Below are 25,003 nucleotides of genomic sequence, written 5' to 3' on the forward strand. Positions count from 1 at the left end.
CAGCAGCTTGGAGTGAGGAGCACCGAGCCAGGGCTGAAGCTGGAACTGCTGGAGAGGCAATGAGTTCATGCTGGGTGACACCCCTGGCTGCCCAGCACCTCTTGTGTCACCTTTCCAGGGGTCTGGCACGGAGTGGCTCCCTGGCAGCCTCTGGGTAAATCAAAGCCAGGTCGTGGGTGAAAAGCACAACACCAGACTGGGAATCCAGGACAACTTTCTTTATTGCTACCAGAAGGCTTTCATCAGTACAATGGCTCTGGATACGATACCTTCCTCAGGGCTGTGGAGAGAGCTTACAGTTGGGACAGGGTGTTCTGAGAACAGGGTGTCACATGGAGGAGACACGTTAAAGGTCTGACTCTTGGTTAGAAGTTACATGAACACAAAACTCGAGGGTTGGGGTGTTTTGTTTGGGTTCTGTGGCTGACAATGACACACGTTCCAAACCTCAGGCGTCTGCAGCCGCCCCAGCACCTCAACCCAGCAGTACTGGGAAATGTGCAGGGAGAACCAGGCTCTGCACAATTAAAGGGTTACATTTGATGGAGAGAACCAGGCCTTGGTGAGAATCCACACTGAGTGCAATACAGCAAGAAAAAAATGGTTTCAGTCCTAGTGATACAAAACCCAGTAACTGCTTTCTGTGTTGGGAAAGGCAAACTGGTGTAACTCGGAGGTGTCTCTGTGCAAGGCACAGAGGCACCTCCACACTCCTGTGGGAATTACTGAAGTGTGGAGCAGCTTGCAAGCATTGGTTTGGTGGTTTTTTTCTGCCTAATCTTTTGTTTAAATCCAGTTTTTCAATATTACCACGTTTAAACACCCAACTATTAACAAAAGAGGTTTTCTGTTTAGAAGGGCAAAAAAAAGCTGTGGTGGAGGTGGGGCAGGACAGAACGTCATGCACGAGACTGGCTGAGAACTAAACGAGGAGCAGGTAGAAAAGGGAGCAAGGAGCAGGTGGGAATGGGATCAGAGAGGCATTAGTTGGCTGGGAAACCTGGAACAGCTCTGCAGGACTGATGTGAGCTCTCAGATGCAAAGAATGGGTTACAACACACAGGAGCAGAAAAACAGTGGAACCTACAACACTAGAAAGGAACAGGGTTTTGCTACTTTTTTTGTTTGGTTTTTGGGTATTTTTTTAGATTTTTATACTTTTTTGTGTTTTTAAGTGCTTAAATAGTAGAACTATAATTAGCCGCACAAGAAATAAAATTCAAAAAAGGGTTGGGATCTCTTTTTCCTGGTTTTCTTTTGGCTCCCTTCAGTTCAGCCTGACAAGGTACGGCCCCTTCTCACCCCACTAAGGACATGAGCTGCCAGGTCCCGTGGTGGCACTGGCAGCTACATGACAGACACTGGCTGCAGAGGCGGGCAAGGGGACACGCTGCCCTCCTGCCGTGAGACGTCGGCGCCGCAAACCGAGCCCATGTTCTCCAGGGCCACTGCCTCCGAAGCCAGGTCTTCATTGTAGAGGCGCTTGATGCCATCATAGAAGTCGTCCACTTCCATCTCTTCCACCTTGCGCTTGGTGGAGCCTGGCTTGCCGCCGCTGGCAGGGGCGGGCAGGCACGGATAGAGCACGCCTGTAGCTGTGATGGGCGCTTCTGGCCGGCCGTTGTCCTTGGAGAAACCCGGCCCTGGGACAGAGGAGGGCTGGCAGTGGAGCGCTCCTCTGTTACAGGTCACCAGGGTCTGCTGGAGGGGACTGTAGACATATACAGAGTTGGGCAGCAGAGAAGGCTGCAGAGTGGAAAGGTGATGTGCCACGAGCTCCCGACAGTGGATCAGCTGCGAGCTGTCCATCTGGAGTGGGAAGACAAGCAGAGGTACCGCTGTTTTGGGATCACTCGCAGGGTGAGGAGAGGGCACGGACTCCCAACACCCCGGCTCCATGTGTGCCTCACTTGCCAACAACATGCTGCATGCAGGGCCCCTACCACAATGACTTCCTAAGACACAACCCCTGCTCCTTCCTGCACTTTGTGGGAATCACGAGAGGGAGGCAGAACTTTGAGACATTAAAGGATTTCATGGCCTGTTTACAGCAGCTGGAGTGTGTTCCCAGAGTACCTGCAAAGTTCCCTGTATGCTGTGGAAGAATGGAAGAGCCACTAACAAGCTGATTTTTTCCCCGGTGTGTGTGTTCTCTCTGGTGCAGCAAGGGCCTGTGTACATCAGGGCACATGGCTCCTCGCCCTGTCACCCAGTGGAGGTGGTCAGGACTGAGACCTGGCAGCACTGTCCCCACAGGCTGAGGCCCAGCCATCCCCACACAATTGGAACAACAGGCAGCCATCAGCAGCAAGGAATCCCAAAGCCCTGACTGGCCTGGAGCACCGAGCACGATGTGGTCCCAGACCCTCCCTGCTCCGCGTGCGCTGCTCTCCTCACCTGTGCCTTCTGGAGCAGCTCGATGATGAGAGCCAGCCAGTCGGGGAGCAGCTTCTCCAGCTCCAGGCTGACGATGGCCAGAGCCAGCATGGAGCCCTTGAACTGCAGCAGCTGGAAACAGGCCATGCAGTGCAGCAGCTGCTTGGTGAGCGCCGCCACGTGCTGGGAGGGGCTTGGCGTGGGCAGCAGGGCCAAGAGCTGCGGCCTGCTGGACACCACCATGGCATGGAACTGCGGGACACAAGCACAAGGGGCAGCTGGTGGCGCCGGCCAGGCCACACTGCACCTTGGGAACAGCTGGACATACCAGGATCCCCCAGCCTAATCCCAGAGGCAATTTCCACCCCATGGGGAAAAACCTGACGTGCTGAACACATCAAAGCTTGGTGCAGCCTTTCTGGTGGGACCTGCCTGGGCACCAGGCTCTAGGGCTCTGCAGAAGGCCTTCCCATCCACCCTTCTCTCTCCAGTACACGTAGCATTCAGAGGTCCTAGACAAACTGCTCAGGCAAGGAGTGAGGATAAAATTCCACAGACAACCTCAAGACACCTCCCTTGATCTCCTCTCATGTGTGGATCTGGCTCCTGGCTGTGCAGTAGGCATGGATCCATACTCGCAGCCCACCCTTGGGGCTTTCTCCATGGCTGCACTCCCTGTTTCCCTGCTGCTGGTGTTTAGCCTCGAGGAAAACCACTGGTAGTGAAAAGTCAGAGGTACAATTTTCAGGAGCTGTGAATCTGTGGCCGATCACACCCCAGACCAGGCCAAAGCGTCAGACGGTAGGCCCACGTTTTGGATATTGTGCTTCAAGAGTAACAGGTCTCCTCTGGAATTCTCTGGCAAGTCATTTTCTTTCAGAAACTACAGGTACAGAGGAATTACAAATGTATTCCAAGGTCTTTGCTCCCCTACATGTAGGATTTTTTATCTTGACACATTATTTTGCACTGACAGACACCAGGAAGAACATCAATAGCCGTTTACTTACAATATGAAGGAAATCCAGTGGCGTTGCCATGTGAAGATCCCAGTTCAGTTTATCCAGGATGATCTTCTCCATTCTGCGAATTTCAGCTGGAGAACAACCACAAAAGCTATCCCGAGCCAACACTTTCAGTACTGGAATCCTCTGCAAATACCAAGGCAAAAAAACAAACGAGAGAACCAATCATTAGAGAAATTACATCAAATGCTTCATTCCTGTCCTGGCAAGTGGCAGCCACCATGAACAAGCAAAGGTAGGGCTGGGAGGGCAGACAGTCCGACAGGTAGGAAAAACGGAGTTACCTCATCTTCCTCGATGGTCTTTGCAGCGAGGAAGAAGCAGCTGATTGCAATACAGTTCAGGTACTTCGGACGGGCCTGTGGCATAGAAGAGCAGAGAGGGCTCTGTGTCAGTATGTTGCTGCGGCAGTGATGCCCTCATCCTTCTGCTGGGGCATCCCAAGCCCCAGCATCTCTTTCTGGATGTGCAGGCTGACGTCTGACTATGCCCTGGCAGTGGCAAGCTGTGCCAAGCATAAATCCTTGCTCCGTGACATCAGGCACGGCAGGGATCTACCAGCCTCATGATTGGAGTGGGCAGCGCTGGACTGGGAAGAGCTTGGGTTTAGGCACTGCACCAGAAGCAGCAAAGAGAAAACCCTAAGGGAAGCTTGCCCCTCACAGAAAAGCCACTTCACCTGCTGCAGCAGAGCTCTGCTCTGAGTGCTGCTGCAGTTCAGACACAGAATGGGAAGGGAAGTGGGAACTGGAAAACACTGTCTTTGCCTGGGGAACTGTAACTCAGAAAAACTTTAAAAAAACCTCTTGTAATTTCACACTACAGTTCCCAAAACTGTGGCCCAGGGATTAGTGAGGGAGAGCTGCTCCTTTCCACAAGGAGATGGTTTTTAGGCAAGGTAAGGGGAATTTGGAGGGGAAAGGGGGACTTTTTTTGTCTGTACACATGACCACCTTGACAAGGGGCTTCACTCCCACTGGCAGTGGAATAACCACTGGCCATGGCCACCTCCTCCAGAGTGGCTGGGGCTGGAAAGTCAGTGGTTGTTCCTAAACCCCAGCACAGCTTCAGACCCGTGAGCAGCTCCTGGCAGCTGGGCTCTCCTGCCTGGGGTCAGAGATGCTGAAGGCAAAGAGAAGTGAAAATCCTGTGCTCACAACCTGCACTTGTGTGTTTGAGTGTCTGAGGGAATGAAATCCCCTAGGGGAGGGCTGGGACTGGGCCCTGCCGCGGGTGCTGCGCAGTGAAATACACCAACACTGCTGGCTCTGGGTAACAGCCAGTCCCAGCAATCCCCAAGTCTGTTCCTGGGGAAGGGACTGGTGGTGTTCATAATAAAATCCCACAAAGAAGCCCCTGGTGAAAATACAGTTCAGCTGCATCAGAGGAATGAGCTTTATGGGAGAGGAAGCACAAAGCCCCAGTGCTCACCTAGACAAAGCCCCTTTCCCCCTTCCCACTCAGTGCCCAAAGCACACAGTGGGCTCTGGACTTGCAGTCCCAGGCTTGCAGTACAGACTCCATGGCTGCTCCAACTTGCTGAAAGAAAACCTTGAGGGCACTGGCTCCTGAGGGATCTAAATCTTTGCCATCTCAGCATTTCAGTAAATCAGCTACTTTGGATGCTTAAAAATAATTACTTCCATGGCTTGCATGAAAACATGATCAATATTTATTAATATTTAAGGGGTGAGTTAATGAATGATGTCACTTGTGTTCTACCAAAGTCTCTCACACAGGAAAGCAAGGGCACAGGCTTGGAATGCATCCAGATGCCATCCTAATGGATACTGCTTACCCAACATGGTGGTGGTGTGGGGTGAGACACGTGCAGGTGAGACTATGCATTGCTGAGCATGAAATGTAACTGAGCAAATTTGGTAAGAGATAAACTTCCAAAGCCTGATCTCACTGCTCCAGACCAGGGATTCCAGGTTGGAGCACAGTGTGTTTGGTCACTCGGCAGGCACAAAGCACGGCCCAGCTAAGGGGTCCAGAGGGGCAGCAGGTCGCACTTGCAGGGAGCCCAAACGTTTTGCCCCTCTATTTTTAAGCAGTTTCTATGGGGAGGCAGCCTGAAACCCAAAGGGGATCATCCATTCCAGTTGGGTTCACCACAGCAGGAGGGCATGGCTGTCAAAGGGACAGCCTGCAGCTGTGTTTGCTTCCCTTTTTCCTTCCCACCTCTCGGACATCAGTCCAAAGGGGAGTTCATCAGGCTGTAGAGCAGCTTGTCTGTGTTTCAAAAGCCATTGTCTGTGTTTCAACCTTCTTCACCCATTTTTCTTCCACGTTTCCCTGCACCAGCCCCCTTGCCAGGCTCAAACCTCTCCTCAGTTTTTTTTCCAGCTGGTTTTCTGCTAGCAGGTGCCCCAGCATTGCGGGATGGTACAAATGGGAGGAATGCAGCCATGGAGGTGAGCAGGGACTGTCCATGGTGCTGCTGTGCGAGGGCTGGCCTGGGGCTCATGGGCACTGCCTTTGCCTTCCCGCGTCAGCCCAGGCTGAGGAAGGGACTGCTCTCGAGGTGCCCAAAAGGATCCCCCAGCTCTGGCTGCAGAGCAGAGCAGGTGCTGCCCACCCACGTGTGAGCAGGACAGGGGCGGGGACCGGGGAAAGGAAGTGCTTCCATGACTTGGACTGCACACACCAACCGGGCACCAGGGCAGGAATCTGTTCCCCTCTGTGGAGCTGCAAATACTTACCTTTACTGCTGCTAAAAACCTGTCCAAGAGGCTGATGGCCAGGGCAAGCGTTTCTGGGTAAAGGTGGAACTGGTACTTGAGCTTGGCCAGCCACTGGATGACCTCATCCCTCTGCCTTGGAGAAATGGCTACATCCTGGGGGAGAGAAAGACAGACTGCTCTTACACATAGGCTGAGAAAGCCCCAAAGGACCAAAGGCTTTACATCTGCAGGACTCACTCAGCACTGAAATAAAGCCTTCTTTGGCAAGGGGGAGCCTGGAGCCAGCCCCAGTCACCACTTCATCCCTACAGTTTCTTATCCCATCCCCAAAACCTGCCCTGGAAGACAGCTTTCTTTACAGCAATCCCAAACCTCACTCGTGTCACTGTACAGTGGGGAAAAGAGGATGAGTGACTTGTAGTTTGTCAAGCACTGGCAGGCTCAGGTCCAGAGCAGTTCCCAGAAATTTTTATTTCGTTACTATTTTCTTAACCTCCTCAGAACCATGCAGATACAAAGAAATTCCCACCTGGAACAAAACCTCCCTTGCCAACAGCAGAGTGGAGGGACTCTGTTGGGGTTTTGTGGGGAAAGGTTTATTTTTTTTCCTCAAATTATGGGGATATTTTTAGCTCAGTACCTGTTAAAATAAAGAAAATTGCAAACAACTGACACGAGGCTCTCTCGGCTCTCTCAGTGGCTCAGTGAACTGGGAGTGGGGAGGCAGCTGCCTGCAGTTTGGGTTTGGTGTTTGGCCATTGTCTCCCCCATCGATCTGTTTGGACGACAGCTACATTTCAACCACACACACATCTCAGCCATTGACACAAAAGCCTGCCCCGTGACCCAGTTCAGAAATATCTCCACCTTTTCTAGAGCCTTTCACGTCAACCAAGGAGCTATCTGGTCTCGCTCCAATGGGGATTATTGGGGATGGTCAGCATGGATGTGTCCAGAAGCAAGAAAAGCTGGACTGTAATTGTCCCCAGTAATGTTGTGAGGGCAAAGCAGCAGACATTTAGAATAAAGCCACCCCAGTACTGATACAAAAGAAATACTTCAGGCTGTGTCTACCACTGAAAGACCTACATGTACCTTCCACAGATAGTAACAGTGCCCATGTTCTGCCCTGAGCCCTGGCAGTGCCCTGGTGTCACCAGCACTGTCTGCTGCTCCAGATGGGCCTCTGCTCTCAGCTGCTGCTCAGCTACAGCCTGGCTCCTGAATAAGAAGCACCTGCTATTTTCTCAAAGACACACTGGTGCTTTCTAAAATCATCGATGCAGTTCCAGGGTGAAATGTGAGCCTCCCTGGGGGTAGGAGGGCCCTAGAGCACAATGAGAACACACCACACACCAAAAGAGGTTAGTGAATGCTCTGCTTAAGGTGTTCCTGAGAGTAGGAAGGACCTGGGGCTGTACCTGGGGGAAGAAAGGGGTGGACATGGCACATGTGGTGCTCCTGCTGGGGAGGGAGGGCTCTGCCTCAGCAGCATGGGGGGGGGATTTCAACACCACCACCACCCCCAGTCCTTCCATCCCTGGCAAATCCCACTCCTGCTCAATCCCACCAAAACAGGCAGCCGCTTCCACAGCTCCCAGTGTGGTCTGTTCCTGCCTGCGTGCTGTCTCCCTGTGCCTGCCCAGGCAAAAGGTGAGGTCTTCTTCTAAAAACAGCATGGCTGGGAAGGGTAAGACTCTCTCTCTCTGCTGCCTCTCCTCCCCAGCACTCCCGAGACCTGGCCTTGATCTTGCCACCTTTCACGGGCAGCCAAAAGGCACTGTTTCAGACTCAGGGTGAGCATTCCCAGCAGGGCTAGAATTTGGGGAGCAGCAGCAGCACATGCAGTGCCTGCAGGACCTGTTCTTGCTGTATGAAGGGAAATGTGTTGGACCCAAACCTACAGTGCAGCTGGGATATGACATTAAGCCAACCCCAGCCACACACTGCCTGTGGGAGGAAGGAGCAACTGCAAAGCATGCTCAGCTTGGTGCATGTCCAGCATAAGGAAGGCTCCGAAATTAAAATGGCTCCTTAAGAACTCCATGGGGAAGCAAAGGAAAGGAGGGGAGTCTCTAGCTCTTTTTGGCACCCTACAAAACGGGTGTCTACTCCAGACCCTGTGTGCAAATAAAGGAGCAGAATGGGGGCAGAATCCCCTCACACAGACAGGTGAGTTTAAACACCAGGAAAGGTTGTTACAGCCCAGTTTAGGAGACAGGCAGCAGGAGTGAGAATTAGTCCCTCTGCCCCCCAAAACCCTGCTGTTGGCTCCATGCAGGGCAAGGAGCTTCCCACACAAATACCAGGCTCTGTCCCTCTCTCTCAGAGGTGTCCCTGTGACACCTTCAGAACACAAGTAACAAAATGCAGCACAGTAAAATTAATTAAGCAGCGAGGTCACTGATCCTCAGTTAATTGAAACTAAAAGCAAAACTGAGACACTCTGGAGGCTGAAAGTGAGAAAGTCCCTTTGGGTGGAAAGCAAAGTTTCCTCCTCGGGGCAGAGGTACTTTCTGTGTGTCACCCCTGCTCCAGGTAGGAGAACCAGGGGCCAAGACGTGGGTGCTCCGGAGAGCAAGCACAGAGCAAATCATCTCTAGGGATGCTGATCTCTCTCACACCTTGAGACTTGTGGAATATGTAGGCTAAAATAAATATTATCTGTGAACTCAAACACTACTATTTTGCTGCTGCCTAATCGAGAGAAAACACCTCAGCTGGTAATCTTTTTGTTAATGTCTCCTGTCCCAGACAGGTATTCTGCTCTTTCCCCATATCTGTTACTGGCCTAGTCTCTGTGGGCTCCTGGGCAGTGAGCAGGTGACCTTTAGTAGGACTGTAAATAAACTGAGCTCTCCAAATTCCTCAAGGGGTACAGGGAACAAGTGGGGAGAGACAGAGTGAGCCAGAACAGGGAAGAAAAGAGGCATGACACAACTGACACTCTCTATAAAAATAAATCCAAAAATCTTCACTGACACGCCTCTCAGCCACAAAGTTACTAAAATCAACCTCTGACCAGTCCTTACGGCTCCATTTCTCAAACCTTAATCCCAAGAAAACTCCTGAATGTCACCTGCATCTCAAATAACCCATGGAGGGCAGGCAGGGAGGGGAACCAGGAGGGAAAAAAATCCAAATCCATTCAGAAGCAGGAGGAGGTTCCAGACTCAGCCCACTGCTTTTTTCAGGCTGAAAAGCCTTGGTGAGATCTGGCTTTGGTATGTTGCACACACCCAGAACACTGGCCTGCATTTAAAGGAGGAAATAGGAATTTTTAGACAAGAAGTACAAACAAAACAGAAGAATCAGGTACACTGAATCACCAGGAATGATGTCCCCAGAAGATTCTGCACCTCATCCAAAATATGGAAAGTCTTCCTGCTTCTGCAACTATGAGTTTCTTTCTTCCTGTCAAAGACCTCAACGACACATATTTAGAAACTGAGTTTGTTCCGGTTTCAAACACCAGAACCAAAAATGTCTCCTAAAGAGTCAAAACAGAAAGTTTACTCCCCAAAAATACCTCCCTAGTGTCTCAAATCAGATCATTAGATTTCTGCAGATGCACTCAACATTTTGTCACTGGGAAAGCAGGTGAGTTCATTAAACCTCTGTGCAGTCGCTCCACCCTTGGAGCAATGAACGGAAAGTTCCACACGCTCCGGGGTGCCAGATCTGATCCACAGAAGGATGCAGATTTCCCGACTGCCACGGAAAATAAACAACAGTGTCGTGCAAGGGAGGTTTTAGGCTACTGCAGCTGCTTTCGGCAGAAGGCAGTGGACATTAGGGAATCTGACCTTCTCCCAGATATTGCAGAAAACAGAGTAATTCACATGGCATGTCGGTGCCTGCACTATCACCAAAGTGAACGTTGGGGAAACACAGGACAGTTGGACAAGCTGGGTGTCATGAACCACAGGAACAGAGGGAAATGTGTGATTACAGACAGGAGTGTTCTCAGCTGCTCTGTGGCCTCCCAAGTCCGTGTTTCCCCTGAGCAGGCAGCTGTATTTATGTTCTCCTCTCACTCTGACCTTCCTCCATCTCACACTCACACACAGGCAGCTTCCACTCCCAGTCAGTGATCCTTTACTGCTAGAAAACATTTAGTAGCAGAGCACTGGTAATGTCAGAGTCTGAGCTAACATGTAGGAAAATAGAAAGAAAAAGGTTACACCAAGACAAAAGAGTTTTGGGGTGGAAATTCCAGGAGCAAGGACAAGCACAGAGGGATTGATTGCTGGGAAGTCTGCCTGAGGCAGGTGGTGGTTTCTGAACCACCAGAACCAACTTCACCATGGCAGAAAGGCAAGTGCCTCATCCCTCTGAAATCTTCACCTATGAATCTGGTTTGGCTACCCTATCTTGTTATCCTGTAATCTTATCTCTCTACATTATAATTACCCCAGGAGTACAGCCAGCAGGGAATGACAGCGTGGTTTACCATAAGCCAGAGTCTTAAGCTGTAAGTGCCTCAAGACAGCCACAGCTACAACACACTCCACACCTCTGACAACCAGATCACTCCTTTGGAAACCAAAACGTGGCTTAACAAAACTGAGGCCCTTAAAAATGTATTTGCTCCTGCCCAACAGCAGCAGCCGCCTCTTGTTTGTCAGACAGAGAAAACAAACATGACAGGGATTAGCTCTGACAGCAGCTGACTTACCTGTGTGAACATTTCATGTGGTGCAACAACGGCAAGCCTGGATCCGAGCCCTCAGTATGGTTATTTCAGCCCAATCCGGCAACAAAGGGGCAGAAATTCTGTGACAACGCCCTCACGTTCCACATTTTGTTTCAGACAGAACTTTGTGGAATGCTCAAGTGAGACAGAGCCTCCTCCCAAAGGAGCACAAACCCACTTTAGGTTGGGTGAGGCCATGAGTGCCCTGGTCCAACCTCCCTGCAGCACAAGAGGGGACTTGGACTACAGAGCCCCCATGGGCTCTTCCACCCTGCATTTTCCTTCAGTTCTGTGAGAACATTCCTCACTGGAACACACCAGTGCCTGGCTCTGCTTCCCTTGACATGAGCTTGCACCCTGCTCCATAAATAGACCTGCTGGAGCCAGTGGGGTTCTTCCTGGAGCAGGCATCAGATCAATGTTGCCATTAGTGAACTACTCCAAGGAAATAAAGCTGCTTTAAGGAACTGTTGCAGACTTGGTGCCCAGCAGAAACAGACGCTAATAATCCACACCGTTTGTAAAATTAATTTAATCAGGATGATGTGTGTATGTGCTCTCACAAGGCCAGCAGAGATCTAACCCCGTGTGCTGTGCAGTGTATTCTGCACTCCTGGCGCAGGTGTGTCCATCACATAAAGAGGGAATTTCTTCCTTCAGAGGCTGATACCCCAGGTATCAGGAGAGATAACTGCTCCTGAACCCTCCAACTGCTCCCACTCCAACCCCCCACCCCGGGCAGTCTCCTGCCTTGGACAATGTGAAGGACAGACATTACCTGATTGGGCTGAATTTTCAGCACATATGCTTTCCACATTTGAGCTTCCCTAGAGATTGCCATCTCCAGAAGGAGAGACAACCTCTGGCTCTCCAGGGGTCCTGAAAACTTCATGGTAACCCTTGGATCCACCTGCCACCCAGCTGGATACAGCTACCTGCAAACCAAAGAGAGCTTGTTGAAACACTGGGCTGTGCCTGTCCTGGCAAAAGGCAGCACAGAGGGACTAAAGCTGCAGGAAGTGGAACTGTTCCCCTGGCTCTGGCACAGCCCTACCCAGCAGTAACAGCCTGTCAAAAAACTTGTCCATTACAAATAGACAACAAAGCAGAGACGAAGTTTTCATCTTTAATTTCTTTAAAAACAAGGGATTCCACCACCTGCTCTCAGATGGAGAAGATGATGTGATGGGAAAGGTTATTTAGGTAGTTCTGAGGACTGTGGCTGCAGATTTTTGACAGTGTTAAATGACTCCAGCAAAACAGTGAAATGATAAATGAAGGGTAAATCCACAGGAAAGTTATTGAAACTTCTGATTCTTTGCATGAGGTCTTGTGCAATCCCCCCGAGGCAGATACTGGCCAAACACTAACCAGGCATTTTCATGTGAATACAACAGTCCAGGCTGTATTTACAGGAAACAAGCAAGGTGCTGACTGAGAAAATAAAGAGAATTCACAGGGAAAACAATTCGTTATTATAAATAACAACAAAAGCAGCTCTGAGCAAATGAAGATTCAGGGTGCTTTCCCAGAGCTGAAGGAAACCTTAAAGATCAAGACTGATAGAGAACAAATATTGTTCTTTATTCACACAACCTACACCAGGTATAAAACCACACTCCAATCCCACTTAAGAGCCCAGAAGGTTTTAAGTGGCAAGTAAATGTCAGAGCCCTCTGTCCTGAGCAGGAACCCCCTCTATATTAGATTTTTACATAACAAATCCTGCTCCATGAACAAGGGACAGCTTGTACTGGCTTGGCATATCCCTACACAAGGTGTCCAGATGTCACTGAATACACAGAACACCTTGGAACCAGGAGTCCTGAACAGGACTCCTAAAGCTCTATGGAGTGTCTCTTCCCACCACCCCCCAAACGGCCACTGTGGGCTGAAAAATCCCTATTAAAAGTTCCTCACTTGCCCAGAGGGAGACTCTGCCTGGGGAAGTGAAACTCCAGAACTTCCAACCACAGCTAAGTTACGTGCGTTTTCACTCGATTTTGCATTTCTTTTTCAAACCCGGGGCTCATCCTAAGGACACTCACCCTAAATGGGGCTGAAGGGGAAACAGGGCTGCAGTCACAGCCTCCCCTCCAGCTCCTTCCCTCGGGGGCTTCATTAGCATCTCGTGATCCTCTCGTCAGAGTCTCAGTTTTCCCTGTGGCTTGACTGGTTCCAAAAGGCTGGATCCCTCCCCTTCTCCTGGCAAAGCTGTGCCTGAGCACTGCACCATGTGCAATGTGGCAAGGGTAGGAGCAGACCCACGGCAGAGGCCAAGGCTGTGACCAGTGCTGAGAGCCAGGGGACTGGGAGGAGCTCACGCCACACTCACCAGGAAAAAAAGACAGGAGCTATATTTAGCCCAACCATGTCTCATAATATGAAATATTGATGGTCCTTCCTCGGTATTGCAGGAAAAGAGAGAGTAATTAGCCAACCCCCAAATCACGGGGGACAACACAGGGTAAAATTTCAGGCTGTTTTCTTCTGTTGTAACTGATAAACATTCCCACCATGTTTACAACACAAATGGGTTTCACAGGTCCCTGGAACCAGAAAAGAGCTTTTAGTTACCCTGATCCCCTCTGAGGCTGTCCCCGTGCTGCCTGGGCTGGGCAGTGGCCCCAGCAGAGAGCTCGAGGTGTCCCTGGAGCCCCGACATACCCAGGGCCTCACAAGGGGCATTTTTAGTGAGCGCAGCCGCCAAATGTTCTCCAGTTGCCAAGGGCAAAGGAGAGGGGAAAATAACCTTTCCTTTGTGAACTAAGGACGTGATTCAATTGAGAGCTGAGGCACAATAACCTTTATAAGGGGAAAAAAGAAGAGGAATGACATGCTTGATAGTTTCCCTTGGAGCAAGAGTGGTGCGCAGTTTTCCAGCACAGAGAGCACAGCCGGGAGACTGGCCAAGCACCCCAGGGCTGAATCCAGTTTACATCTCCATTTACATAGCTCTCCATCAGATAAATGTGTGCCATTGGAAAAAACGCCAGCAGGATTGTGTGCAGGCTTCCCAAAACACAAAGGAGCAGAGGCAGAGCAGGCTCTGGGAGGATGAGGAACAGGAGGGCTGGCACAGCTTCTCAAAATCCAGCACAGGGAGGTCCATGGACTCTTCTCTCTGCCTGGCTCAGGATGGCAACACTTGAGCAGCCCAGAAAGATGACAGCGGCACTACAGAGCCCTGTCGGTGTGGCAGCACCTCTCAGACAACAGCAGAGCCACCAGGAGGCCTGAGCCTGCCCCCACAAATATTTGCTCCAGCCAAAAATTTCCCGTGTCTTTCTGCAACCCAGCCCGAGTCACCCGCAGCTGGAGGGACTGCCCAAGCTGGGACAGTCACCATGAACTAACTCACCCCAGCTTTCTGCTTCTTTCCCTGACTTGAAATTAAACTTCAGCTCCAGAGTGCTGGCTTTTTGGGTTTGGAGTTTTTTGGGGTTTTTTTTCCCCTGTAGTTACTTTGGGAGTTTTTCAACCACTGTTCAAGCAGTTCTTAAAGTTCCTAATCTTGACTGGAAGGTCAACAGGCTGTGCTGAAACCTCTTAAAGAACAGTTGGGGAGTTAATAAAGGAGAAGTGAGCCCAGTCAAGGCACTGGCTTTGATGCCTCCTGTGATGAGCTGCAAGTTGGATCTTGCTCTGAAATTAGAGAGTCAAAACCTTGGTGTGAGGTTTTCACTTTTGAGAGGCATCAAAAATCACCTCCTTATCCATGGTAAACACCCCAAGCTGGTCCATAAAATAAATATCTCTCATCTCATAAAGATCTCTCTTTGGTCCAAGTTTATAGCTACCTTGACTCAAAGAAATCCTTTTCAGTTTCCCTGGAGAGATTTTAGGCTGCCAAGTGCTGCAGGCTACAGTTTCCAAAAGCAGTTTCTGCAGGAATTGGGGCAGACGACTCCCTGACCAAATAACACTTCATGGTTTGGGGAGGTGCATTCGTGTGGGACGCAAAATAGAGGAGGGTTTTTTTTAATTTGTTTTTAGGCTTTGTAATCATTTGCAGTGACTATAAAAAGTGCCTCCCGCACACAAAAGATGCTGCTCCAGGAACATACTATCCACTAGCGGGACAAGCTCCTAACACAGCTCCCGACTTTCCTGCCTGCAATTTAACTGTCCTCATACAACTGGATTACAAACAGGATCACTGAACAAAAAGCTCTTTGGTTTTGATCGTGGCTTGTTTTCTGTTTGCTATGGGGGGGTTTGTTTGCTTTTTTTAACACAGCACATTTTGTAAACAATTAACAAGATTTTTAGGGCTAGAGACAGCCCAAACCCCAGTATCTTTGCTTTGCACATCAGTCCAGGTGGGTATTCGGAACAAAGGGAGTAATTCCAGTAGAGCTGAAGCATCACACCATTTCTGCAGATCTTGTATTTTCAGAGACTAGCAGCCAAATCTGCTTCAGCTTTAGCAAGCAAGAATAAAATCTCACAGCTGACCTGCAAACAGATTTTTCTGGGCAGTGGGGGGAAGGCGAAGCAGAAGGAAGAGAGGAGGAGACTGAACTCCTCGGAGCTCCAGCCAGCCATCTGTGATTTCAAAGGATCCAAGCCTACTGCTGCTAGCAGAAATGTCTAACTGCAAGTTGTGATTAGAAATTTCAAAGCCGTGGCTGGGGGCTGGGACGGATGTTAATTTTAGTACCTGGGGCTTTCTCTCAACTTAACTCTTTCCTCACGCCCTGGCAGTGAAGCAGTCCGCAACTCTGTGCTGAGCAGAGGGAAATGCCAAAGCACAGCACGATGTGACATCAATAAATAAGCAGATGACCAGCACGGGTTCAAATCACCGGGTTTGGGATGCACAAAATAAATGGCCAATGTACAAAATAAATGGCTCGACGCTGTTGTGAGACAATAAAAATTTTTCAAGCTAATTGGCTGGGAAAAGTATGTTTGGGAATATAACTTCAAATGTTAACACCTAAGTAAGCACGTCTGTTTGAAGCAACAAACTGACTTGTGGTGACACACAAAGTGCAGTAGGAATTCTCCCCATGAGCAGTGCGTTAGTGCCAGACCTGAGGGCATGCAGGTGATCTCACACCTTTAGCCAGCAGCATGTTTGAGCCCTGGTTAAGCCCAAATTCGGAAAGAGGCGATTTTCTGGAGGCTGGGAGAGGAAAAAGGCCCTTGCCACTTGTCTGCGTGACTCAGCCCGAGCTGCTTCCCACCGCCAGGTAGAGAGGCAAGGCTGTGAGGTATTTTGGCAGCACCGTTCAGGCGGGCTCATGTACATCACACGCTCGCCACTTCTTTTCCTCCAACCGGATTTTTCCTGTGAGTGCAAATAAAGCTGACCTCATTTTAGGGCCCGTTCTCCAAACACATGAATTTCTCCAAACATTTTAAAGGAACCTGCCAGCTAAAAACACAGGTCGAAAAGGGAATGTAGAGCAATGTTTTGATGGGAAGGAAAGGGGGGGTTTTTATGTCTTGTTTTGAAACAGAAATCCCAGGGTCCATTTAGCAGCCAGGAAGGAGCCCTCCGGAAAAGGGCTGCTCCATTACTGGGACCAGTTCTAAGAGATCTCTGCTCCCCTTCATCCCCCTAGCCTTGTGACTGACATCAGGGGTTTGCTGTTTACAGGAAACTTAAAATGGTATTTTCCAAAGTAGGGACTTTTTAAAAACAAAGCAGAAGATGAACTCCTGACCGAACTTTCAGACAATGTCACCATTCTTCCCTCCTGGCAAGATGGGAGTGCTTCCAGACCCATGCCTGCTCCACTCCCTGTTCCACTGGCTCTGTAGGAAGTGCCAGAGGAGGAGGAGGGGGAGGTGGTGGTGGTTTGCATTTCCTTTTTGTCTTGAAGCTGCCAAGATGAGTCCATTCAAGCAGCCTTTGCCCAGAAAGGTCTTTGGTCAGCAACGGCTTAAACATTCCATGCCACAGCTTCCAAGCGGTGCAAACAGGCTGCTTTAGTCACAGCTCCTTTCCCTGCTAGGGCAGCAACAGACCAAGCAAACGGTGGATAAAAGGGAAACTCAGGATTCATCCCTAGGAGAACAGCTCCAGCTGCAGAACGTATGTGTTGATCCAAAGAGGAGATGAAACTCAGTATTTTTTCATGAGCTCTGCTCTGAGATTTTGGTTTATTTGAACCTAAAAATCAGTGGAGGACATAAATACCCGACAGTGTTTATAAAAATCAGCCATGGGATGGACTTCAGTAGCAATGGGCCCTGCAATTGTTTGGCAGCAGATCCCAAGGCTCAGGAACGGGTCAGGAATGTGAGCCTTTTTTGTGTGCACTGGGGTGTCACATCAAGGACAGTCAGCCCTCGCCTGGAACAATCACAGTGGTCACATGTCAGGAATACAGTGCCATCTTCTTGTTCAGAACTGAAGCACCAGACAGAATAAAACAAAGAGAAATGAGAGTTTGCTGAAATGACCCCAATTATTTATATGCTTTTTCCAATGTAAATGACAGATCAATCCAAGACAGCAATGGCTGAGCCTTGTACAAATTCCCTGTACACCACTGGCAAAGGGATGAGCAGCTCCCACAGGCAACTCTGACCAAAGGTTTGCATGGCAGCCTCTGGCTTCTGCTTGGGGACGCCCTGGATCTTTTGGGGACAAGGTTCAGGACTACTGGGGAACACCGGTGAACCTCTGAGGAACTTGAGGGCATTGCTGTTGCTGAGCCATTAAAGCAGCCAGCTGAGGGAACCCCAGCAGCTTCCAAGAAGGGGCAAAGTCTGTGTGAGAGACAGCTCGAGGTAACAGCATTTTTTTCCAGAGCTGATGTGGAACTGGGCTGCTGTGAAGGGGGACTCTGGCAGCCTTGCCCCAGTGTAAGCAGTCTCAGGCATGGTGGTGGCACACTACGGGGCCATTTCCTCCTCTGCAGGGAGTGCCCAGGGCCTTGGTCCTGCAGAAGGTTTGGCTGTCTTTGAAGACCCAGGGTGCTGAGTACGGAGGAACTTTAGGAGGAACTGAGCAGGCTGCACAACATCAGTTTTATGGGAGATGGGCAGGATTTTCTCTGGGACTGGTCAGCTTGGAAAGCTTCAGCCCCACCTGCCACAGAGAAGCAGGCAGTGCCCACCTCCACTGGCGAGGTAGGTGAAGTGTATGGGGAGAAGAGGAAGGGTGGAAGCAGGTGATTGCTGGCACTTTTACCTTCTGCCCCACCTCAAGGTTTGTAACTACAAAAACGGTTCCAAACATGTTAGGTAAGATGACAGGAAGGCACCAAAAAAAATAACAAATGATGTTTAAGTGGGGTCACTTTCAGCATTTGCATGTAAGCAAGGACACACCTGTAAGGTTCCCTTCTGGTAGGTAAGTACGTTGTGATGCTTCCCCGAGGTGGACTGAAAAGTGGCTGAATGACTGTGTCCAGAGGATGGTAATCAGTGACATTTCTTAACTGTGAGGGTGACAGAACTTTGGCTGGGTTGCTCAGGGAGGCTGTGGAGTTTCCATCCCTGGAGACATTGAAAAAGTGTTTGGACATGGCGCAGAGCAACTGGTTTTAGGTGGCCCTGCTTGAGCAGGGGCCTTGAACAAGGTGACCTTCAGAGGTACTTCCCAGCCTCAAGCACCTGGGGATCAAAAGGACTAAAGGCTCAAAGCAGCCCAGATCTAAGGGCCCAGAGCAGCTTGTCTGTTCTTCAGGCAGCAGGAAGGCTTCGAAATTAAAAAAAAAGGGGCAAACCAAACCTGGCCTTATGTAATGTCTCACTGGTAGTCTCCTCAAGGCAACACACGCAGAGCATGATTCACTTCTCCCACCACTAATGTAACTTGATATAAATCAACAGTAACTTGAAGGAAGTCACTCCAAGGAAAACCAAGCTCAAAAAGTATGAGGGAAAGCAGTAATTTCACAAAACAGGGCCCGAGGCATTTCAAGTCCATAAAAACTAACTCTCTAGAGGCAAGGGCCAACAGGCATTTGGAATTTAAAACATCATGCATCACCTTTTGAGTAACAGAATCCCCTGAAACCAAATAAATACAGTGCCTCTGTGGGCAAAAACACAGGGACAGCATTCAGTAGTACCTCTTTTTGTCTTTCAGCAGTAGTCAGGCATCAACACCAATGAACACTGATAAAACCAAACAAGTTTATACACAGTTCAACACCCACATCCCAAAAATGTCTGACTACAATGGCTTGATTCCTCTTGACAACAACAAAAGAGAATTTTGTCTGAAAGCTCAAGTGCTCACCAAGGCCAGTATTTTGCTTTGTAGATTCTGATTGGATCCAGGATAAATTAGTGATTACAGCTAATATCAGGATACAGTGTGAGGCAGTAAAAAGATAATTATGAGGAAATGAGGAATTATCTGCTGTTGAAACAATACATCAATTATGAGGTACAGCAGAGTAACTGCAGAGCAGCATTCTTGTGCTCTGAGGGTACTGCCTCCTCTTTCTCATCAACCAAAGAGAACCCACACTTATAAAGCTTAATTATCCTCCAGGGCTTGAGCTTGCTAATTAGCCTCTTGTTGAGACAATATAGAAAAGGATATAATTCCAATTGTCCACAAAAATAGCATGGCACAGTCCTGGCTCTTCCCTGCATATTCAGCTCTCCTGTCCTGTGAGAGCCTCGATATACCCACAGTTCTGGACAACCTAAAACCAGTCCTGAGCCTAAAAAAAAAAATAAACCCAGACACAGGAGCTCTGAAAGGGGAGGTACAGATGAAGGGGAAGGAAGCAGAGTGTCTGAGGCAGTTTGCAACAGAGTGCTCCTACTGCTGCTTCCACAGCCAAGTTGTGTGAATCCTGCTTTGCTCCTGTCACTGTGTGCATGGACACACTCACACGGCTCTCACCAATGAGAGCTAAGCTGAGCTTGATAGCTCAGCTGCATGGCTGCAGTTAGGAGCATGTAAACACCAAGATTTACAGTCAAAATTATTAAAAACTGTAAAGGTTGAAGTTTTTAGGAGCCGAGTTCTTGTCTAAGACACACTGTACTCAAGTCATCCCAGCTGAGAAACAGGGTGTCGCTGTGTGCAGTGAAAAACTACCACAGAGCTCCAAAAGCCTCTGGCAGATGGGTTTATCCAGCAGCTCTCAGCATCCCGGTAAAGATGTTTGGTGTCTGGGCTGCTGAGCAATATGGAGTATCTGTGGTAAAAAGTTATTTACGAGTGAGCTTTTAGAGGGGTTTATGGCACAGCAAGTGCAAATACTCACTGTGGTTAATAAATGGGTGCTGGTAATATTCGCAGTCAGCAAAGGAAGGGAAAATGTCAGACCACATCTGCTTCGTACAGAGGCTAGAGACACCTGAGACTTCCTTCCATCTCAATGACTTACTTCACTGTGTTTTGGCTTTTGAAAATAGCTATTATAGCACTGCGTTCTCAACGAACCTGTTCTCAATGAAGCAGAAGCCCCCTTAAAATCCACCTCCTTGATGGCCAGCCTGGCTTTCCTGCTGCTTCACTGGAGGGTGCTGGTAAAAAGGTCTTTGGGCAGGACCTCCACGGGCCCCACAAAGCGACGGGAGCAAAGGAAAAAAGGTAAATACAGGCAGGTGTCCAGGCAAGTCAGTTCTGGACACACATTCTACATACTGCAAGGGGGGAATTGAGATCCCACAGCCACGTTACACTCCATCTACAGATGCAGATCTTTTCCACTCTCAGTCTGCTCCATGCTCAGGCAGTCGAGTCCTAAGGGTTGTCATCTGGCACCCAAAAAATGTCTAGCTGTCCCAAGGCCATGGGTCCTGCCTGACATTTTTAAAATCCCTCAGTGTGGCATAAACTGCAGATGTTTTTATCTATCCCTTCCACACCCTGGATCAAATGGATCATTTATCCTGGCATGATGCTGAACTTTTATTTCCTAAATATAAAAAGTGTCTCGTAAAAACACAATTATTAGACCTGTAAAAATAAATGTTCCCCAAAAGCCAGTTAAGCATGAGGTCAAGACTAATTACTGCTCTAACCATTGGATGGCTGCAGGTGTGCAAGGGAAAGCATCTTCCAGCAGGCCGTGAAGGAAGGCACCTTCCACCACAGGGACGCTGCTGGAGGTCTCATTTTGGTCTGTGCATGAAGGATGCTAAGAGGCAGGCGAGCACAGAAAGGCTGAGAATGGAAAAAGAAAGAGGCTGTAACTACAGGGGAGATGCTTAAAGCTTTACAAAGCCGTAAACACTTGGTCCACCAAAAAGCTTCTCCCAGAGCAGTAAAATGAGCAAAGACAGCAGCACTGAACAGCGTCACGCCTGGACTGACCCTGGATTAAACTGATAAATGTAGGTACGTATCACTGGAACCACCTGAAAACAGGGAAAAAACCCACTGGCTCACAAGCGTTGACTGCATCAAAGGGTCACTGTAAGACGGAAGACAGAGAGGTCTGGGAACAGGGAGACACAGCTCCCAGGAGACAGCCTGAGAAATGCCGTGCAGTTCCTGCTCACAGCGGGCCCCCAGCAGCACAGGCTGCAGCCCTGTGACACCCCAAACATGGAGCAGCAGGAAAGCCTGGCCCCGGATGGCAGCCAGCAAGGAGAACTTTGTGTGGACAGGAGCTCGACACAGCAAGCTCCCACCAGAGGCAGTATCAGTATTTTTAAGCAGGGTCCCAGACCAAATAAAGTGCAGGACCTAGGAATACTGGACAGACACAGTAAAGGCAGCAGCTATGATCAGTTCTGCCACATCAAACTGTGCCTAAGTTCTACACAGGGGTGAAGGAATAATTTAAACTGTGTGTATGTATCAATATACATACCCCCCTCATGTGAAAGTTCAGTTCCTGCTGGGGAGAAGCCAAAAAATCAGCTTCCCACATCCCACGCCAAGGTCTGTGTAGGCACAGATGAGAACAAGCCCTCTCCCTGCCCTACAAGCCAGCCAAACTACTTGAAAACCAAATCTGAATCATTTGCAGGGATCCAAAACCCAACCCTCGAGACAAGGAAAAGATGCCATGATTTGCTTTTTGAGAGACACCCTCACCTTGCCTAACCTGGGCTCCAGGTGCATCTGCAGAGGTGGGGGGCACAGCTGCCACCCCTGCAAGCGAAAGGGGAGACGCTCCCCTTTCCCAAGTGTGCCGTGCACCACTTGCATCTTGCCCAGTTTAAACGTTTTATTTTAAAAATCTCACCCTTCTGTCTTTAAAAGGGGCTGTGCCATGTACACGCACACCACAGAAAAAATGTCTAGGAACAGACAAAGGCTGATGCTGGAATCATTTTTAAATTCAGGCTTGAATCAGCCTGCTGTCTAAGACCCTTACTTTTAAGAGTGGTAAAATGAGGGACTGTTCCTTTTCCTCTCCTTCCCAGGGTCAAAAGGGAAGGATAGGTGAGCAGGTTTTTCTGTGTTCAGTGGGTAAGTTTTCAGAAGAATTTTTTCTGCCACTCTGCTTTTTACCTTAGGCACAAAAACTAATGTCAATCTCACTACCTTCAGTTCACCCCTTTGGAGATGGATTTAGAGAATACAGTGCTGCTCTTCCTTCAAGGAAACTTCTTCCATTGCAGCCAGGAGAGCTAAAAGGGAAGAGACTGCAGCTCGTCTCTGCAAATGAAGTACACGAAGACAAGATAACAAATCCCAAAACCAGAAGGCCTACAGGGAAGCTGGAGAGGAACTCTTCTTCAGGTATTGTAGTGGCAGGACAAGGTGTGATGGGTACAAACTGAAGGAGGGGAAATTTAGGTTCGATATTCGGAAGAAATTTTTCACGACGAGGGTGGTCGCCCAAGGGAGGCTCTGGATGCCCCAGTCCTGAAAGTGTTCCAAGCTAGGTTCGATATGGCTTGGAAGAAGCTGGTCACCTGGAGGTGTCTTGCCCATGGCATAGGGGTTGCGACTACGGGATCTTTAAGATGAATTCTAATCCTTTAACATTCTCCGACCGTAAATCCCGTGCACCGCGCTGTGACCGGAGTCACACCTGGGGCAGAGATGCGCCGCTGAGCCCCTGCGTGGGGCGGGGGCCACGGCGGAGGGACGGGATAGGGACCGGCAGCGACGGGCACCGCACCCGCACGGGCACACAAAGCACCGCCGGCAGGATGCTCTGCGCGCCTTTACTTTGCGCGTGTATGCCTCCAGCGTTTATAACCACAGCGTTACACAGCGATGCCTTGTAACACCCCCCACAGCCCCGATCCCGCCGTCCCCGCCCGGCTCTCACCTCCCCTGCGCGGCGGCGGGGTGCCCGGCGGGGCCCGGCCATCAGCACCCCATGGCGGGGCGGCGGCGCCGGGGCTCCTCCGCGGCGCTTCAGCACCGTGCGGGGCTCATGCCCGGGGCGGCGGCGGCGGCGGCCGGCGGGCTCATGTCGCCATGACGGGGAAGGGAAGGGTGAGAAGGAATCCGTGGGGGAGGGCGGGGGGGGAAGGGGGTGGGAGTAGGTGGGCCACCGCCGCCGCGCGGGAGGGAGGGAGGGGGGGTTAAAATAAAATAAAATAAAATAAAAACGAAAAGGGAGGGGAGGGGAGCGAGAGGCAGCCCGCAGCCAGCCGCTTCCCAGGGGGTTCGGGGAGGGGAAGGGGGGGGGAGAGAAAGAAGCGCCGGCGAGGCGGCGCGAGCGCCCCTCAGCGCGGAACCGCCTCCCCTCACCGCCGCCGGCGGGGGACAAAGCCCCGCGTCAGGGCTGCGGGAGGCCGGCCACTCCCTTCCCCGTTCTCCCCTCCCGGTTCACCCCTCCCGGTTCTGCCCCCGGTCCGGTGGCTGTGAGGGGAAGCGGGCGGGCGGGGGGAGGACTGGGACTCTTTTCCCTGGCGGAAGCATCTTCCGGCAGGGTCGAACGGCACGACCGGCTCTGCGGCGCATGCGCGGTTCCGTGAGGGCGCAGGGGGGTCCGGGCAGGGCCGGGAACTGGCCCTTCAAGTGGCCTTTCAAATAATCGCGAAGCGGTGGGAAAAGGTGGTTATTTGTAAATCAGTTGTAAATAAGCCCCGAGTTTCGCCGATCCTCGGCAAAAGCGTCACGGTCCCGCCTGTTCCCTTGCGCATCCCGTGTCTCCAAGCCTGTGTGAGCTGGAACAGAGCTCCCCGTGCTATCCCTGGTGATCCCTTATTTACTGCCCTGCAAAATGTCAACAGGGATTTGCCCTGGGCTTTATTTACTTCCTTAGGCCTTTCCCCGGCACGAAGGGCTGCAGCACTGGCCTTTTCCTTGTCGTTTCCAGGCTCTGTCTGGCGTTCCCACTGACAGCTCAAGACGCCTGAAGTGCTATGGAAGCTGTTTATTCCGTTTATTCCTTGAGGACTGGATAAGCTTTTGAGTGTTTAAATCCTTTTTTAACACAAGTGGGGTTAGGTTGGTTTTGGTTTTTTGGGTTTTTGGGGGGTTTTTTGGTTGGTTGGTTGGGTTTTTTTGTTTGTTTTTCGGGTTTTTTAAAATGGATTTGGGGCTTTGTTACAATACAGCAAAGACCAGGAAAAGAATAAATACTTGGCATGCAAATCCTGGCACGGTGATGAGTGACAGAATCTTGCCGCACCTCCAGAGGTTGAAATGAAGAGAGAAAAGCAAGAAGTTGAGAGCAAAGGCAAATCGTTTTCTTTAAAGTGCTTCCCGTATCTGTAGTTACTGGCTGTTCAGACAGCACACAAAGGAGGATTTCCTCCGGAGATAATAAGCAGTGTGACATAAATCATTGAGAGAGAACATAGATTTATTTTTTTCTATTCATTTTCCAGCAAATTAACTCTGAATCAGTTTGCTAAAAAATCATTCATCTCAAGCTTTTTTTAACCCTTTCCCTAGTAACATGCAAGACCGAAATGAAAGCCTGTTTTTACTGCAGCAGCTCCTCTATGCATAGGGTGAGCAGTTCTTCAAATACAAGCCTGCCACGTGCTGCTCCTTTCCATTTTTATTATTATTTTATCTTGAAACAGAATACGACTTTTAGAACTGAGAAGGTGTAGAGAAGGGCAAGTCTTGCTAGAATTTTCTCTCTCTTTCACAATTCCAATTTCTAATTCTTCTGGGTCTTCCTTGCCTAAAAGTCAGTGTCAGAAGTCTGTAAAGCCGTGGCAGTTTTCCACTGTGGTGCTCTGGAGACCGCGGTGCTGCTCCCTTGCATGTCTTTTGGCCACTCAGTTGAGCCCACAGATGCAAAGGTGAATGGTAATTTTCATCTCCACCCCACTTAGGTGGACTCAGAGTTCAGCACGAACATGCAAAGCTCGGGGAGTTCAAATCTACACGCACACAGCAGCCTCAGAGCAAGGGTAAA

At 50.0% G+C, this 25,003-nt stretch overlaps 2 protein-coding genes across 4 annotated transcripts in view; one reads left to right on the forward strand and one right to left on the reverse strand.

Annotated features, from left to right (window-relative positions):
* The window catches only part of SEPTIN11 (septin 11), a 79,546-nt gene that overhangs the window by 48,990 nt on the left and 5,553 nt on the right, over positions 1 to 25,003 (forward strand). The window lies entirely within an intron of this gene.
* On the reverse strand, positions 204 to 23,142 carry CCNI (cyclin I). Of its 3 annotated transcripts, none has more exons than XM_066318306.1 (7): positions 22,949 to 23,142; positions 11,563 to 11,719; positions 6,107 to 6,241; positions 3,686 to 3,760; positions 3,387 to 3,527; positions 2,398 to 2,508; positions 204 to 1,809 (listed from the first exon to the last, which is right to left on the reverse strand). In XM_066318306.1, the coding sequence occupies exons 2-7, from the start codon at positions 11,674 to 11,676 to the stop codon at positions 1,348 to 1,350; spliced, it is 1,038 nt and encodes a 345-aa protein (XP_066174403.1). In that variant the 5' UTR covers positions 11,677 to 11,719; positions 22,949 to 23,142; the 3' UTR covers positions 204 to 1,347. The 3 variants fall into 3 exon arrangements, with proteins under 3 accessions (XP_066174403.1, XP_066174402.1, XP_066174404.1); XM_066318305.1 differs by having other exon boundaries at positions 2,398 to 2,628; XM_066318307.1 differs by lacking the exon at positions 2,398 to 2,508.

Source organism: Sylvia atricapilla, chromosome 4 (genome assembly GCF_009819655.1).
Source record: "Sylvia atricapilla isolate bSylAtr1 chromosome 4, bSylAtr1.pri, whole genome shotgun sequence".
Taxonomy (NCBI): Eukaryota; Metazoa; Chordata; class Aves; order Passeriformes; family Sylviidae; genus Sylvia; species Sylvia atricapilla.